This window comes from Telopea speciosissima, chromosome 3, assembly GCF_018873765.1.
Source record: "Telopea speciosissima isolate NSW1024214 ecotype Mountain lineage chromosome 3, Tspe_v1, whole genome shotgun sequence".
Taxonomy (NCBI): domain Eukaryota; kingdom Viridiplantae; phylum Streptophyta; class Magnoliopsida; order Proteales; family Proteaceae; genus Telopea; species Telopea speciosissima.
The window spans coordinates 21,190,811-21,208,642 of record NC_057918.1 but is presented as its reverse complement, the minus strand read 5'-3'; the positions used below and the strand labels follow the sequence as shown (position 1 = coordinate 21,208,642).

At 37.7% G+C, this 17,832-nt stretch overlaps 1 protein-coding gene across 4 annotated transcripts; it reads right to left on the bottom strand.

The window, feature by feature from the left end:
• Positions 1–119: 119 nt before the first annotated feature.
• LOC122654794 (F-box/LRR-repeat protein At3g58900-like) lies at positions 120–16,331 on the bottom strand. Of its 4 annotated transcripts, XM_043849048.1 has the most exons (4): positions 15,380–16,331; positions 12,588–12,755; positions 12,099–12,473; positions 120–186 (listed from the first exon to the last, which is right to left on the bottom strand). In XM_043849048.1, exons 1-3 carry the CDS (start codon positions 16,313–16,315, stop codon positions 12,126–12,128), a joined length of 1,452 nt encoding a protein of 483 aa, XP_043704983.1. In that variant the 5' UTR covers positions 16,316–16,331; the 3' UTR covers positions 120–186; positions 12,099–12,125. The 4 variants fall into 4 exon arrangements, with proteins under 4 accessions (XP_043704983.1, XP_043704984.1, XP_043704985.1 ...); XM_043849049.1 differs by lacking the exons at positions 12,099–12,473; positions 12,588–12,755 and adding an exon at positions 673–843 and having other exon boundaries at positions 125–555; XM_043849050.1 differs by lacking the exon at positions 12,099–12,473 and having other exon boundaries at positions 130–555.
• Between the last annotated feature and the right edge of the window lie 1,501 nt (positions 16,332–17,832).

Below are 17,832 nucleotides of genomic sequence, written 5' to 3'. Positions count from 1 at the left end.
GCACTAGCTGCTTTTCAGCATCTCCTTGCAGGAGATAGAAACTTCTGCAAAAAACATCAAAGGAATCCCTTGTTGCTGCCCTTTGAATGGCTAATGTTTTTTTTTTTTTTTTTTTTTTGGGGGGGGTGGAAGAAGAAAAGGAAAATAGGAAATCTAAGAAAGATTCAAGGACTAGGCAACTTGGAACCAAAAATAGCATCCATGGAAATCTGTCTCATGACTTCATGAGAGAATAATTTCAGGTGACGCTTTTGGAAGAAACAAAAAGTTTTGACTTGACTGCTGTAACTTTTCCAGTGTTTTTTTGTAGCGTTTGTTCGTATACTTCCCATATCTTGCTGTCAAATCAGCATTAGAAATAACCATCTTCTCCAAAACTTCTGAATTCTTGAGCAAATATTTTCCAAATTCTATTTCATTTCCTCGCCCTTCAAAGCCCTTGATCTCAACCTTTTTCAGATGAAGTAAAAAATAGAAAGGCATTGTCAGTTCTTCCCAGAAAGTATGTTCTTTGAGAATTGACATAACTAACATGTCTGAAGCATCCGTATCTCCCTGCAGAGAAACATCAAAAAATCATAAAATCTAGACGAAAACTATAAAATCAACACCTGATCCTGGGATGTCAAAACCCAAAATCATGCAAATTCAGAATCAATATTTGGTACGCACCGGCTCACCAATGTTTATAGATAGAGTCTCCAAATTAGGTGAGAGTCTCAACAAGGTAGCTAGACCTTGAAGTTCAACATCTGCTAGCCACATCTTCAGTTTTAAATGCTTTAGATTGTTCAGGTCGTCAATCAGCAGGATATTGTCAGCCAGTTGCTCATTGCCAAGAACCTTCATAGTTGAAGCAAAATTATGCCATCAAATCATAGAAAACTTTCCAGTACCGCGAAGATAGTAAGAATATTTCATTGAAATAAAAATCATAGATGAAAACAGAAAAAAAATAAGAATAATACAAATCACTTATTCAAACCGTCTGTTTATGAAAAATAAAATAAAATACAAAATCATAAAAACAACCAAAGCAAAGAAAGAAAGTGATGGTTAGAAACGTAGATGTAAACGTGGCAATTGAGTTCAGATAAATCAGAATACTAAATATTTAGTGACAAAAGAATGGGTATAGACAGTGTAAAGAGTGGAACGGGTGGAAGATTGTCATGATATGCTTATCTACACAGCCTTAAATATATGCCAATGGCAACTTCGTGACCAAATTTTGTGAACATGTTCTCTATGTTAGTATTCATCCAATAAATTTCAATCTGAAAAGTCGTCTGCTTGGAATTATAAGGAACGGCTAAAAAGTTAATTTGGATATTTGAGATTGGGAAACACTTCCCCACGCTGCTGGAGTGCAATTTCCCTTTCACATAAACTTTTTACTATTTTCTCTCTCCTCTGAAAATGTAAGCCCCATATGAATGAAACCTTTTTCAAAACAGCCATTGGTGTGGCATGCAGATTCCTTCCCACACAGTAGCAAAGGAAACCCTCACCCTTTGAGATTAAAGGATGAAAATACAGGAGGAATAGTTTAATATAGGGTGTGCCATGCTATTGTTGTGGGACACAAAATTTGCCAAAGAGCCAATCTATAGGTTGATCCACCTATCAATGGTTGGACTGGAAAGATCAATCCTCCAGGAATTTCCCCAATATATGACCATTCAACCTTTTAGCTTAATGAACCTATGAGAATGTGAGTCAAAATTTTCTAATATTTAATCAAATAGCAAGATCAAATTATTTAAAATATGCAAAATATCTGGAAAAAAAAATACCCCATCATATAAATAGAAAAGGTAATTTCTTTTTCATTGAAAGTCATTGTTGACAAAATTAATCTCCCATAGACCCTTAGTAGTTTCTGGTAACAGAATAAGGGCTAGCACCCAAGTACCTGCACCCAAGTACCTGCCAACTTATATTTTAAGGGTAAAAGTTGTGCACAACGGCAGCTCAAAAATGAAATTGCACACCCCCTCACATATCGCTTTTCATGTGAGGGGTGATATGTCATAAATGCCCTTCCCCCTATTGTTAGATTCCAAAGGGGTTCTCTCATTCGCCTGAAACTGCACTCGGGCAGTGTAGGGAACACTCTCCCATATTTTAAATACCAAAGTGTATACGTCTCATTTCCATATAATCAGTATCCCTAGTTTATTTTACACCCATCACTCTCCATTGTCCATCCTACTCTCCCTCTTCCAACCATCCATCCTCACAATAAGAGATTAGAGATAATTATGATATCCCGATGTAGAGAAATTTAGAAACCAGACAAGGCCACTGATGACAACTTCAGAACATCAGATTTGTCGTGGCTAATGGCAGGGTATTTCTTTTTATAAAAATATTATATGGTGCCCCACTTTACTGTTATGTCAATTAATAGGAGATTTACTAATTTTTTTTTCTTTTATCCCCTATTGGAGAATGCAAGAACAACTAGGAAGTGGAGATTAGAAGAATATGGTTTAGAAACAGATCAGCTCAATTTACTGGCAAGTCGCACTTCGAAGATCTCTTGGATCCTAACTGCTTTTGCCGAATGGGTTGCCAAGTCACAAGTGACGTAACTCCAAGTAGGATCTCATATACAACAAATCGAATACTTAACACCCAATCCCAGCAACAGTACATAAAAAGATCAACTAATAATAGGTACCAGCAGAGTATTTCAACCCTTACAACCCTCTATACCTAGAGACATTTGCTGTGTCGACCAATTATGAGGCTCGCAGTCGAATCTTCATCGCCAAAGCCATCCGCACATTTTCCACCCTGTTCGATCGGCATTTAAGCCACGTAGCATTCTCAAGCTTCTTGATTTGGCATCTACACAGAGTTTCTAAAATTTCAAACACCTCCCTCCACCTTTTGAAGTTATCTTATAAGTTCTCCCAACTTTTCATATTTACATTTAAACCCCTGACAAACACAATTGCTTCCTGAGAGCTTCGATTTGGGGCTTTTTCAAATTCTCACTGTGGCATTACACCGACCACCTTCCAGATTTTTTAATACTTACAGAATTTTTCTTGAAAACCAAATATGGTCTGGGCATGCCTGCGCACGGGGGCCTTAGCAGGCATGTCACCTAGCGCATGGGTGTCATGCCCCTTGCCAGCCCTAGTTACATGGCCTTGTGGCCATTTGCCTGGGCCATGGTGAGTGTCGTGGATTTCTAGCATGCTGGCCCTTGCAAGGCTTGTGTTCCTTGGCCAAGTGGCCCTTGCAACACACCCTATTGCCATGTCAGTAGACAACCCATGCATGAAACCCACTATATTATGCCATCTCATACACCCCTGTGTAATCAAGACCATGCATTCGTATACCTTCATGCCTCCATCAACATGGGATATTCACATGCCCATGCACATCATTTTATGATCAAATATACCATGCATGCATTCATAAGGCCATTCCATACATGCATCCATATAGCATCAATCATGTCACCCATTTATGTATGCATCATATACACATGCCCCCACATGCATCATCATCAATTCACATGCAAGTCATCATACCATCATCATCTCATCATCCATGCATGTCTACATACATCTCCAACATACTATATCATGTCGAACACATGCAGAACACATCAATGACATCCCAAAACATATTACACAATACCAGAACATGACCACAATTACCAGAATGTCCCTAGGCTTCCCTGACACTTCCAGATGAGCATGAACACTGCAAGTACCTCTCAATCATCTCAACCAATGTACTATTGCCAACAATGACAACAACGCTTACAAATTGGCTCAAGTGCCCAACAGTTTCATTCAATTATATAATAGAGGACCTTATGCTTCTCTAGAGTCAATAAAGGTTAATCAATACATCAACATGCACTTTGGATCCAAGATCCCACAACTAGAGGGTTTTATATAATGTTTGTTTCAACAGTGAAAAAATCTGTGTGCCATCAATCACACCGCCCCGCCCCCCCTCCCCTCCACAACCATTTCAAGCAACAAAAGATATTCTACATTTAATCTGTCAAAGAGCCCCCCCTTATTCTTTGATACCTTCACATGTTGTTGATCATCTAACTCCTTTTCCTGTTCATAGATCAGTAATTCTAATAAAAAAAGTAAGGCACAGTCGCCTACTGATATAGCATTTGTAGGTTGTGTCTAATATGGAGAGAGACAAGCAAATTAAACCCAAGAATGAGGGATGTGCCTATAGCCTACAGAACCCAACTATCCAATCAATAAGGTTCTTTCTGGATGTCATGTAGAAAATTGGTACTGAGCATCCTCCTAATTCCATCAGTTGTCAGTCCAAAAATATGTTACAATTTGGAGAGTTTCAATCCTCCAATCTACAAATCTTTCCACCTGTCACCTTCTAAATTGTCTATATAAAGATTCAGTTTGTGATTGAATGGTTGAAATATACTTGTAATCTCTGGGGTTAGTCTCATTCATACACTGGTATCTTTCATAAGCAAGAAATCTATTAATCCATAATAAATTCATACACCCCCCCCCCCCACAAGGTTGTCATCAAGAAAGTTGTGGCTGAGTTTCAGGAATCTAAAGGTGCTCTCCTTCCAGTGAGTGCAAACCAAAGGAACTCCCAGCAATTTCAAGTTCCAGCCTGTCACTCCCTCCCCCAACCGGCAGGTTTTAAGGTGAATTATAACACAGCATATTGCTCAAATCCCAAGGAGAGGCTGTCTTCACATGTTCAATCAGATATCTACACTTTCTGTCTTAGTGGCTAAGCCACTCACTACCACAGATGCTGATGCAGAAGCCGAAACCATGATTGATTTGGCTGTTCTTTGATTTTTCATTGGAGCCTTTTTATTTGTTTGTTCGTTTAGCCTAGGATTAAAACAGTCTTTTTCATGGTTTATTTTCTTAGTTCCCCTCCACGATTTTAGAGGGATTAGTATTTTATTTTATTTGTTTTAGTTGTTTACACTTATACTCCTATTTAGAGTATAAGTCTATTTTATGTTTTATAATTAGGATTCAGATTAGGAATCCCAACTCCTAATCTGATTAGGATTGCTCTAGATTGATTATTTGTAAGGCCTTTTGGCCCCCTTTATTATTATAAATAGTAGAATCGTGGAGGCTCCCCACCTATTATGTTTGAAATTTTGTTTCTTCTTGCCGCTGCCGCCATGACTGCTGCTGCTTCTCTGTCTTGTGTGTCATATCAAGACCCCTTGTGAGTTATATCAAGGGCTAGGGTTGGAGAAATCCAGCGACTCCTTGCATCTCGCAGATCGGGAGGTTCTTCTTCTTCTTCAATCAAGCTCTTCGAGTGCTGCCATTGAAGTTCTTCTATTACAAGTAAGCTGTTACAGAATTCTGCAATTAACTAGTTTCCTTCTTATTCCCTAACCCAGCCCTACATCCTCTATCAATTTCCATAACCCTAATCTCCATTAAATCTGCAACTCCTATTTTAACTAGGATTCCTTCGTAACTACAGATCTGACCATCAGTTTTCATTAAACTTCTAACCACAGATCCCTCACAGCAGCCCTTCCACTCGACCTAACCTGCAGCCTTCATCTCAATAACTAAACCCTAATTTCCTCTCTTCTCTGTTATACCCCAACAACCCTAAATACTGCCCAGCCCTAACCAGCCATCCAAATCATCCCATACTTCAGCCGAACCCTATTCCCTACCTCTGTGACACTCGGCCAGATGGCCTGATTCCCTCTAGAAACCCTAGATTCCTTTATCCTCTTTATTCCTAAAACGCAAAACCCTAACCCTAATATTCTGAATTTCTATTTCTTATTTAAACCTAGTTAGATCCTATACTAATAGACTCCTAAAAACCTGCAGACCATTACCCAATAAAACCCTAACTCAATCTCCCATTCCTAAACCTAATTGTGCCCTAATCACCCTAATTTGCCCCATTCGGCCAATCCCATTACACAACCTGGTCCTAAGTGAGATCTATTCCACCTAGGCTACATCAGATGCCTTTCACAAAGTGGCTGGGGAAGGGCTTGAGGTTGAAAGTAATTGTTTGCCCATTGTCAAGGCAACCACCTTTGCCACAGCCAGCAATGTCCCAGACTCCCACCAAAGATTGGCCTGATTGTTCGGGATATTATTTTCATTGCTCAGCCTTTCGAGAAGTGCTCCTTCTCACACTTCTCTTGAGTTGTGAAACTGATAACTTACTTGCTCAACTGTAAGGCCGTTCTAGCTTTCCTCGTACTTCAGAAGTCAGAGACTAAATAACAACCCCTGGCTTTTCCCCTGTTTAGGGAGACTTCCATGATGTAAATTTTCAATCCAATCATGACAATATGCCATTACCAAAAAAATATATAATAAATCTACTTGAATTCTATAATTTTGGCCACTTTGGCCTCTCAAGTCTTTCATTTTCTGGAGCTAAGTAATTCAAAGAATTATAAGATATAAATCATGGCATAATACAGTAGAACTAAGAAAACAAGGATGGACAAGAAACTGCATCATTCGTACATAATATCTTTCAAGGTAGTTGTACCCAAAATAGAAGAAAAAATTAAGAACAATGAGGGCTAACATAGAGCCAACATAACAATTTTCATGGACATTGGAAAAAAACAATTTTAAAATAATCAATGTCAATGTGTCTCAATATGGTAGAGTTCAACAGATGAAGGTCCATCATTTTGGAGGCATTGCCATATCCTGGGGTCATAACATTTCCATGAAACATGACTTGAATTCAATTATATACAACACACACGACATAATATGCCAACAAGAAACATACCTCGAGAAACCAGCTAGATAGTGTTAGAAACTGGATATGACCGAGACCATTGAATAACTTACATACCATGCGGTAATCATCTTGAAACCCAATGAATTCATTTTGCTCATCAATATCAGCATCAATCAGATTCCACAAGTTCTTCACAGAGAAGTCATTTATAATCCCCTTAAACTTAAAGCTCTGAAGGCTTGGAATATTTAAAGAGAAGTATTCAATGAATGTATGTCCCGGAGTAACACAGTTATCAACCACTATGCACTTGAGATGCGATGCTGGAGCTTCAACATGAAAAGAATTGAGAACATTACAGCACTCTAGATTCAAGTTTTCTAGGCATGGAGAATCAGATATCAGAGCATTAACTGAGGAATTAGATACTTTTACCGCTGTCAAAACTATGGTTTGAAGAGACACAAAGCTATTGTTCTGCAAGAGTCTAAACTCGCAAAATATTAATCTTAAAACTGTCAATGATCTGGATGGAAAACCACATGGAGGCAAAGTGTACATATCCTTGTCCATGTCTGACCAATCCAAGCTTTTTCCGGAGAAATCTATATCAATAGTCGTAGCATCACTAGTCATCACTGTACGAACCCACCTTTCCGTACGAGAAGAACAATTGAGATATCTTCCAACATCGAAGCGTAGCCGAAGCTCCTGTACATTCAAGCCTCCATGATTTGCGATAAACCTTGCAACAAAATCAGCAAATCTCTTCTGCTCCTGAACAGTAACACCATAAACATTATGCTTCAAATAGCGACGTCGTTGTATAAACCGCCTCTCGTCTAAGTCAATAAGCCGAAGAGAGGTCCATAGAGATTTCCATCCCTTGCCTTAAAAGCTCGTCCTGATAGCATCCTTGGTAGGAAGAAAGGAGAGAATGTGGCACAAAATAGCATCTGGTAGATCACTGAAGTCCACATCCTTACTGGTTCTTTGGAGCTTCCTTTTTCTTCCCACACTATTATCTTCCATATTGGTCTTTCCCCTGCTTGTTTTGTCCAACACAAGAAAACATCAGAATTGTCAACTAAAATCAAAAACAGAATCCACACACACACAGATTCAACAGGAAATTAGTTTACTGAGTTTAGGGTTCTGCAAAGAAGGAACTTGGATTTGTGAAGTGGGTTAATGTTGGGTTCGAAAGATAAAAACCCTAATCATAAAAATCGGTGAACAAAGCACAACACCCGCCCCCCCAAAAAAAAAAAAGGAGAAAATTAAATTAAAGGGGATTAAAATGAAGAAGAACAAAAGATATACAGAGTTTTGCTTTGATACCTCAGATTATGAATCGGGGCTTGCTCTGAATCTGATTCGAACGGTTTGCCAAAGAAAAGAAGAAGAAAAATCTATAAAGGACGAAAATGCGCGGGAAATGAGAACGAACCCAAACAAACGAGAATAGGAAGAAGGGCGTGTTGCGTGTTGGAGGAAGTTTCCCAATTTTCCTACGTGGCATTGGCCCCGTCTATGTAAGTTTATCCAAAATTGGCTGGGTTGCATGATGCCATGTTTGTTTGGCAAGAAAAGGAAATAAAAATAAAAAACTTCAGATTTTCTCGCTAGGAAAAAAAAACCTCTTAAAAAAAGTTAAGGCAAAAGCTTCTACATAGGGGCTTACCAAATAAAAGTTTCTATGTAGGGTAGTGCAAGCGTCGGATAGGGAGAAAGAAGGGGACGAAATGACCACCTCCAACATCAATTCTCCCAAATCCCATAGTACTTATTGCTTATGAGTCCCAATAAAAAATAAAATTGAACTTTCAAAAATGCTCCCAACATCAATTCTCTCAATTTCTCAAGTCCCAACCGTTCCATTAAATAAAAGAAAAAAAAATCAAAGAAGCGGGAAAGTGGAAAATAGGGTAAGGGGCCTAAGCATGGTTTGAGGTAACGGATTGGATCGGCCGATATTGGACGGAATTGATCGATATTGGTCGAGGCCAATCTTGAGATTTGACCGATACAACAAGTTTTGACTGGATCGTTGATTGGATCGCTCAACTCGGTTGGATCGGCCGATCCTTGACCAATCCAAATGAATATTTTATTTATTTTTTCAAAGTTTTTAAGTTATTTTTTTAGTTTGTTTTATTATCTTGACCGATACCGACCGATACTGACGATACCAATCGATTTTAACCGATCCGATCCAGATAATATCGATCGATCCAATCCCGAGATCACAACACCCACCAACTCTGTCCGATACATGACCCGATCCATAAAAAAAACCGATTTTGAGGGTTTTTTTGATCGATCCTAACCAATTTAGACCGATCCGATCCCGATCCGAAGAGGTTTCGACCATGATCGATCCCGAGAGCGATACCTAGGTTTTGAACCTTGGGCCTAAGGCGGCACAAGTACACAACACTCTTCTGGATTTATCTCGATAGCACAACTTTCTCCTAAAATAAAGGTGTTTCTTAAGATTTTATTTCACTTTTTTTTCTATTGTTTTTTTATGTCTGTTCCATTATGAAAAAGAATGGAGAAAAAACAAACAAATGAATTTATCTTCATAACACAACTTTCTCCTAAAATAAAGAAGTTTCTTAGGATTTTATCTCACTTCTTTTTCTATTGTTTTAATGTCCATTGCATTATGAAAAACAAAATTTATCTCATATTTGACTGCAGGACTAAGTTCAAAGAAACGGAAAAGTGGGAAGAAGTCCACTGTGGCCCAGTTCTATTTCGGAATCATAAACCTCCAAACCGAAACATGATCCGATATGCTCAAATCGGTTTCGATTGGTTTGGCTCAGTTTAGTCGGTCCGGATGTGAATACCTCTAAATGGATTGGATGTGATCGGATCTAGATGTCTCTGTCCGGATACCAGTACCTCTAAATCGATACGGATGCAAATACCTCTAAATGGATCGAATATGAATCAGATTTGTCGGATCCGGATAATCCCTATCCAGATATCTAATCGCATCAAAGAGATTTTTATTTTTTCGGAAAAAAATTGGTACATTGTGAACAATGAAAACAGCTAAAAGATGAACCAAAATCTTCCATTGTGTGGGGGTGTTCATTGTAAATAGGGAAATCAATTAAAAGATATGACCCTGATCTCCATTGCGTTGGTTACAAAATCCTTGTTTCAGTTTTTTTTTTATTTTAATGTGTTGGAGGGGTGGGAGGAGTTTTTGCTTCAAGTCCCTATTTTAAGTCACTAGCATATCACAAAATGATAGAAGAAAGTATAAATCAATTTCTATTCATATAAATCTCCTTTATTTTAGGAGAGTGTTGTAGGCCCTTACCCTTCTTCCCACTTTCCCATTTCTCTATTTTTTTTTTTTTTTTTCTTTTACATAATGGAACGGTTGGGACTTGGGAGAATTGATTTTTGAGGTATTTTTGAAAAATCAGTTTATTTTTTATTGGGATTCATAAACAATAACTACCTTTGGGGGATTAATTAAATCTTTTCCAATTTGAAACTTGTGAATGTAAAACAAATTTTAAACCAACTAAACTTGTAATTAATTTCCTCAACTAGTAAATCTGAGCAATTTCCCAAAAAATACATAGTTTATGAGAAAATTCAAAAGGATGTGAATTTATTCAAACAACACTGAAAAGATCTCCCAAGGCCAAGGATGTATCATCAATTGCATCAGCCAATATTCATAGGATCAGTCCATATTTCTATTCTTAGCTCTCCCATTGATAGTGCACCATGGATTCCTTGTTGGAATCCTCTCGCCTCTGCTTCTTAGGCTAAACTTGTGCATTTTGATGAGGGGGTGTAAAGATAGAAGGTCAGGGGTGGAAGGGTTGAGAATCTAGGTTTGGTGACTGGTTGGTTTGTTGGGGAAGCAGTGCTAGATCTTTCTCTCATTGCTTAATAAGAGATAAGAGCTTATGAGGGTTAGGAGCCTTTGAGAGGTATCCCCAAGTCCAAATCTACCACCTCTCCGATAAATATGAAGGCAAAACTTAAGGTAAAGAGCTGGATTTTAATGACTCAAAAACGGTTTCTTAGTACTCTCTCTCTACAAATGATTATTTATTGTTCGGGGCTGACGTAGGCATCAAAGAATCCCCCTTAGAATCAGCTCCGGGTCTCTTCAGTATTCTTTACCAATTTGCAGGACTTCCATGTCGTCGAGTCAAATTTCAACTGTAATAGTTGGAGACCAAATTTTGTGAACATGACAAGACAAAGGCATTCAATTGATTATATATAAATGATGAAGTTTCTTACATGTACCAATACCAATACCAAATTTTAATTATCATATCGATACCTTAAAGATATGATATGTATCATTTAGTATCGGTAGATACGGAAAAATACTTAAAACCTCAGCTGAAGCCTCTAAAACACAAATATTGTACAAGAAATATATGAATTAAAATCACAGCTTCCCAATATTAAAGAATAGTTTAGATAAAAGCTATTGATAATAATTAAATAAAAGACAGCTTCCCAATATTAAAGAATAGTTTAGATAAAACCTATTGATAATAATTAAATAAAAGACAGATAATTTGATCACCTCTCTCTCTCTCTGTGTGTTTTTAATAGCAAGCACATCATTATCATAAAAATATCATCCCTCTTTTGTTGGTGTTATAAATCTCAAGACTATCAAATCTAGCCAAGTTATTCATTTTGTTCTAATTTTTTTTCTTCCAAACGTTACTTATCATAAATTTTTCTTTCAAAATCACTGCTTGATCAGTCAGAACAGGAAATAAGCATTTAACTTGGAGAACTAGATCATAATTACCTCAGGAAGCAGGCAACCAGGCAACTAAATTACCTCACATATTGAACAGTCATTTTGTGTAGATCATGTTCTTCTCAAGTTTTGGCTCCAGTAAAGTGAATAAATAATACTGCATTTGATCCATGAATTACATCACAAGAAAAGGAAAAAACATAAAAAAAAGAAAAGAAATTCGATCATAGATATACACAAGTGTATCTCAATTCAATCTTAACATCAGTTTGACAAACAAAATATCAAATAACATTGTCTGACAAGTCTGGCCTAATACTTAATTATAAACAAGGTAGTAAAGTCAGAAATCATATAACCAGTACATGTTCTGCACTAGACAAAAAAATATACAAATACTATGGGCACTTGTTTTATATATCACATTACCTACTCCAATTCCTTTCTGCAACCAGTTAGCAAATGTAAAGCTTAAGCATCATCAAAAGAACCTTGATTCCCATGAGTTACACAAAGGTCAAAAATGCACACTACACAGAGGTGATAACAGGACTTAGAAAGATCCAAGGACTATGCAACTTGGAACCAAAAATGGCATCTGTGGAAATCTGTCTCATGAGAGTACTATTTCAACACAAGGTGAAGCTTTTGGAAGAACCAAAAAGTTTTGACTGGAATTCTGTTGCGCTTGTAACTTTTCCAGTATTTCCTTGTAGCCTTGGTTCATATACTTTCCATATCTTGCTGTCAAATCCGCATTAGAAATAAACATCTTCTCCAAAACTCCTGAATTTTTTAGCAAAAATTTTACAAATTCTATTTCATTGCCTCGCCCCTCAAAGCCCTTGATCTCAACCTTTTTCAGATGAAGGAAAAAATTAAAAGGCATTGTCAGTTCTTCCCAGAAAGTATCTTCTTCGAGAATTGACATAACTAACATGTCTGAAGCATCCGTATCTCCCTGCAGAGAAGCACAAAAATAAAAAATCTAGATGAAAACTGTAAAATCCACACCTGATCCTGGAATGTCAGGATCCAATATTGTGCAAATTCAGAATTGATATTTGGTACTCACCGGCTCACCAATGTCTATAGATAGTGTCTCCAAATTACATGAGAGGCTCAACAATGTAGCTAGACCCCAGAGTTCAACACTTGCTAACCACATCTTCAGGTTTAAATGCTTTAGATTGTTTAAATTGATCACCAGGTCATCATCACTTTGTTGCTCATCGTCAAAAACCTTCATAGTTGAAACAAAATAATGCCATCAAATCATATAAAACTTTCCAAAACCAGGAAGATGGTGAGTATATTTCATTAAAATAAAAATAAATAATAGATGAAAAACAATACAAATCATATATTCAGATCCTGTCTGTTTATGAAAAATAAAAATTAAATACAAAATCATAAAAAGGAACCAAAGCAAAAGAGGACAGTGACGATTAGAGAAATGGATGTAAACAGGGGGCAATTGAGTTCAGATAAATCAGAACTAAATATTTAGTGATGAAAGATTGGATATAGAAAGTGTCAAGAGTAGAATGGGTGGAAGCTTGTCATGATAGGCTTGTCTACACAGCCCTCAATATGTGCCAATGGCAACTTGGAGACCAAATTTTGTGAACATGTTCTCCACACCGTTAGTTATACATCTGGTAAGTTTCAATAAAAAAAAAAAGGCTTGTCTTGCCTGCTTGGCATTATAAAGCTTTAAGGAATGGCTAAAAAGTTAAATTTGGATATTTGAGACTAAAGAATGAAAATATAAGACGGATAGATTAATATAAGCTGGGCCATGCAATTATTGGGGGAACCAAATTTGGCAAATGGCCGATTAAAAGGTTTACCTGCCAATTCATATTTTAAATACCAAAGTACATACATCCTATTTCCGTATGATCAGTCTTTTATCCCTTGTTTATTATATACCATCACTCTTCATTGTCCATCCTACTCTCCCTCTTCCAGCCAATCCATCCTTACAAGAAGAGAATAGAGACCATTATGTGATCCCGATGTAGAGAGAATTTAAAAACCAATCAAGGCCACTGATGACATCTTTAAGCAGAATATCAGATTTGTAGAGGGTAATGGCAAGTGTACCAACTTCTTTTTCCACAAAACAGTGTTCAGAAATTCCCTTATTAAATGCATTCCCTAATGACAGTACAAGGGCCCTAGTTCTTGCTGTAATGTCAATGAATGGGAGCTTTACTAATTTAGCTGTTATCCCTATTGAAGAATGCAAGAACAAGTACGGAAGTGGAGGACAGAAGAATATACAGATCACCTCAATTTACGGTCAAGTCCTACTTTGAAGATCTAATGGATCCTAATCAGCCATCCTCAGTTGCCAGCTAGGGGTGATGCAGGGAGAAATTGGCTCACAAGGTTTTTTTTCCAGAACCTGGCCCACATGCTGGTACAAGACCAGCACCAAGCCAAGTCCAGACCTTGTGGTTAGGCTGGCCAGGACCTGGCCTGGTGAGTTTATTTTATATAGTTCTTTCTGGGTCCACTTGGGTCCATTATTTTGGAACAGCTGCTGGAGAAGACTTTTTGTATTGTTAGTTTGTCTTTTCATGTTCCTAGGTTAATTAAGGTAGTGGGTTTTACTTTCCTAGGTAGTATTAATTAGTCTGGTTTTCCTAGCTTAGTGTGAATTGAATGGTTGAAATCTACTTGTGATCTCTGGGGGGAGTCTCATTCATACGCTGGGGTCTTTGGAAGGCAAGGAATCTATTGTCCATAATATGTTCAGCCAAACCCCCAAGGTTGTCATCAAGAAAGCTGTGGATAAGTTTCAGGAATCTAAGGTGCTCTCCATCCAGTAAGCTCAAACCAAATGAAATCCCAGCAATTTCAAGTTCCCTCCTCCCCCCCCCCCACCAGCCACCAGTTTTAAGGTGATTGTGAATTGTGATACAGCATGTTGCTCAAATTCTAAATGATATGGCGGCGGGTATGTGAATAGAAATTCCTACAGGGAGGCTGTTTAGCATGTTTAATCAGATATTTACACTTTCTTAGGGGCTAACGCTCTCAATATCAGAGAGGTCTTTCACAAAGTGGCTGGGAAGGGGCTCAAAAATATCCAGGTTGAAAGCAATTGTTTGCCCATTATCAAGGCAATCACCTTTCCCACAGCCAACACTGTGCCAGACTCCCACCTAAAATTTCCCTGATTATTCAGGATATTGTTTTCATTGTAAAGCCTTTCAAGGAGTGATCCTTCTCACTCTCAAGTTGTGAATCTAGGAACCCACTCAATCAACCGTAAGGCCATTCAGGCTTTCCTTGTACTTCAAAAGTCCAGAGGCGAAATAACAACCCATGGCTTCGTTTGGGGGAGCATTCCATGTTGTAAATTTCAATCTAATCAATGACAATATGCCATTCCCCCCCCCCCTAAAAAAAACATAATAAATGTACTTGTAATCTCAAATTTTGGCCACTTTGGCCTCAAAGACTTCAATTTCTTGAGCTAAGTAATTCAAAGAATTAATAAGTATGAATCATGGTGTAATACCTAGAACTACAAAAACAGTAAGAGACAGGATTCTGCATCATTCATACGTAATATAGTGTTCAAGGTAGTTGCATGGAAAATAGGAGAAGGGGGGGGGGAAGGGGGAAGCAATTCAGGGTTAGCACAGAGCCTAAATAATCAACCACTAAATTGCAATTTTCATTGACATCCCCTGAACATAAATGTGTTTCAAAATGGTAGAATTCCACATATGAAGACCCATCATTTAGGGGGAATTGTCATATCGTGGGGTCATAACATTTCCATGAAACATGAATTGAATTCAATTAAATACAACACATCCAACATAATTATGCGAATAAGAAACATACCTCGAGAAACCAGTTAGTTAGTGTTAGAAACTGGACATGACGAAGCTCATTGAATAGCTTACATACCATGCGGTATTCATGATTTTGAAACCCATTGTACACATTTTGCTCTTCAATCTCAACTTCAATCAGATTCCACAAGTTCTTCACAGAGAAGTCATTTATAATCCCCTTAAACTTAAAGCTCTGAAGGCTTGGAATACTTAAAGAGAAATGTTCAATGAATTTACGTCCTGGAGTAACACAGTTATTAACCACCATGCACTTGAGATGTGATACAGGAGCTTCAACTAGAAAATACACGGGAACATAGCAGCACTCAAGATGCAATTTTTCTAGGCATGGAGAAGAACATATCAGAGCATTAACTGAGGAATTAGATACTTTTACCGCTGTCAAAACTAGGGTTTGCAGAGACACAAAGCTAGTGTTCTGCAAGTATATAAACTCACAAAATCTTAATCTTAAAATCGTCAATGATCTGGATGGGAAACCACACGGAGGCAAAATGTACATATTTTTATCCAAATCTGACCAATCCAAGGTTTTACCAGAGAAATCTATATCAATTATCTTAGCATCACTAGTCATCACAGTACGAACCCACCTTTCGGCACGAGAAGAAAACTTGAGATACCTTCCAATATCGAACCGTAGCCGAAGCTCCTGTACATTCAAGGATCCATGAAATGCAATAAACCTTTCAACAAAATCAGCAAATTTCTTCTGCTCCTGAAAATTAACTCCATAGAGATTATGCTTCAACTCGAGACGACGTCGGATAAACAATCTCTCGTCTAAATCAATAAGTGGAACAGAAGTCCATAAAGATTCCCATCTCTTGCTTAAAAAGCTCGTCTTCATAGCATCTTTGGTAGGAAGAAAAGAGAGAATGTGACTCAAAATTGAATCCGGTAGATCACTAATAAACTCCATATCCACACTGGTTCTTCCGCCACTATTATCTTCCATATTGAACCGTAGCCGAAGCTCCTGCTGCTTGTTGTCTCTGATACGAGAGGGCATTAGTTTACTGAGTTTTTTTAGGGTTCTGTAAAAATGGTCCTTGGATTTGAGAAGTGGGTGACTGTTTTGGGGTTGGAAAGATAAACGCTAATCATAAAAATCGACTTTTGGGTAGATAACAGGGCTAATCATAAAAATCGACAACCTTAATATAATATAGGCCTGCTATTCAGGGGGCAAGGTGGTCATTTTACCCATTCCCATGTGTCTGGGCACGGTTGCGTCGGCACACAGAGAACATATAATCATTGTCGAACAAAATCAAATGATGTTTAGAAGAAAAAAGAATCAAAAAATTCTTAGCATCCTATTAAAGATCTCTACTTGGTCGCATGGTCTCTAAACAAGTGTTTGGGCCAATGGGGGAGCATGCCTTGATATCTACCTAAGGGCAGAGGTGTCATTTTAAGGAGCCCTATGAAAGGGCGTTGGAAACACCACCAAGTAGAGATATTTTTTGCACAACAAAAATAGAAAAAAAGATCCTTGTCAGGTTTCATGAAATGTGAATACCCCCTCCTTCGTCAAATAAAACGTTCATTCCATGTTGATATCCCGTTACGAGTGTCAATTGGTTCGGTTCTGTGCTATTGGACCGATTCTTTAACAATTCTGGCCCTAAGGAATCATGACTATGACTAGACCAATAAACTAATCGGTTCCAAACCTAAGATCTAGGATAAATAATTAATGGGTGGGCCAGTTCCAATTCCGGAACCTAAATGGTTACAAGCAATCCCAAAAAAATATCCCTAACACGTGCTACATTTTTTCAATATTATTATAATAAAATACTAATTTCATATACATGAAATATGCATCTCACTATCATCTTTTCCCCCATTTCAATTCACTGAACTAGTCCATATTACAACTTGTTTTGTATTCAATTAATAAGTATGAACACCACCACTTCTAAAGTTATGATTATTTTAAGGTATGTTCTTAAATTAACATTCTCAAATGGACCTTTAAATTAACAATCAAATCATTGATAAAATAGTATACAAGAGAAGTGGTACCAGACAAAATAAAAAACTAAAAAAATAAAGAGTTTGACCTTTATGCTCTCTTGACTTTAAGTCTAAAGAAGTATATAATATATAGGATTAAGATGTGAATTTGTTAAAAAAAAAAGTGCATAGTCTAATTGGACCCACATCGGTATAGTGGGCCACACATCTGGGCAATAATCTTCTACTCCCACGAGTCTATCTCTCTCCTTCCCATATGAAAAAGATACACTCGCCCCTTGTTTTTGGGAGGAAAGAGATAGATACATGGGAGTAGGTGTAGGCCATACTCCCTCGGCAAAAAACTACTTCCTTAAATTATTATAATTGGGCAAGAAATCGTTGTTTGGTTGTGTAGTGTTTGAACCAGCGTGGGAATCAATCAGTCAACAATAGCGTACGAAGGGACATCAA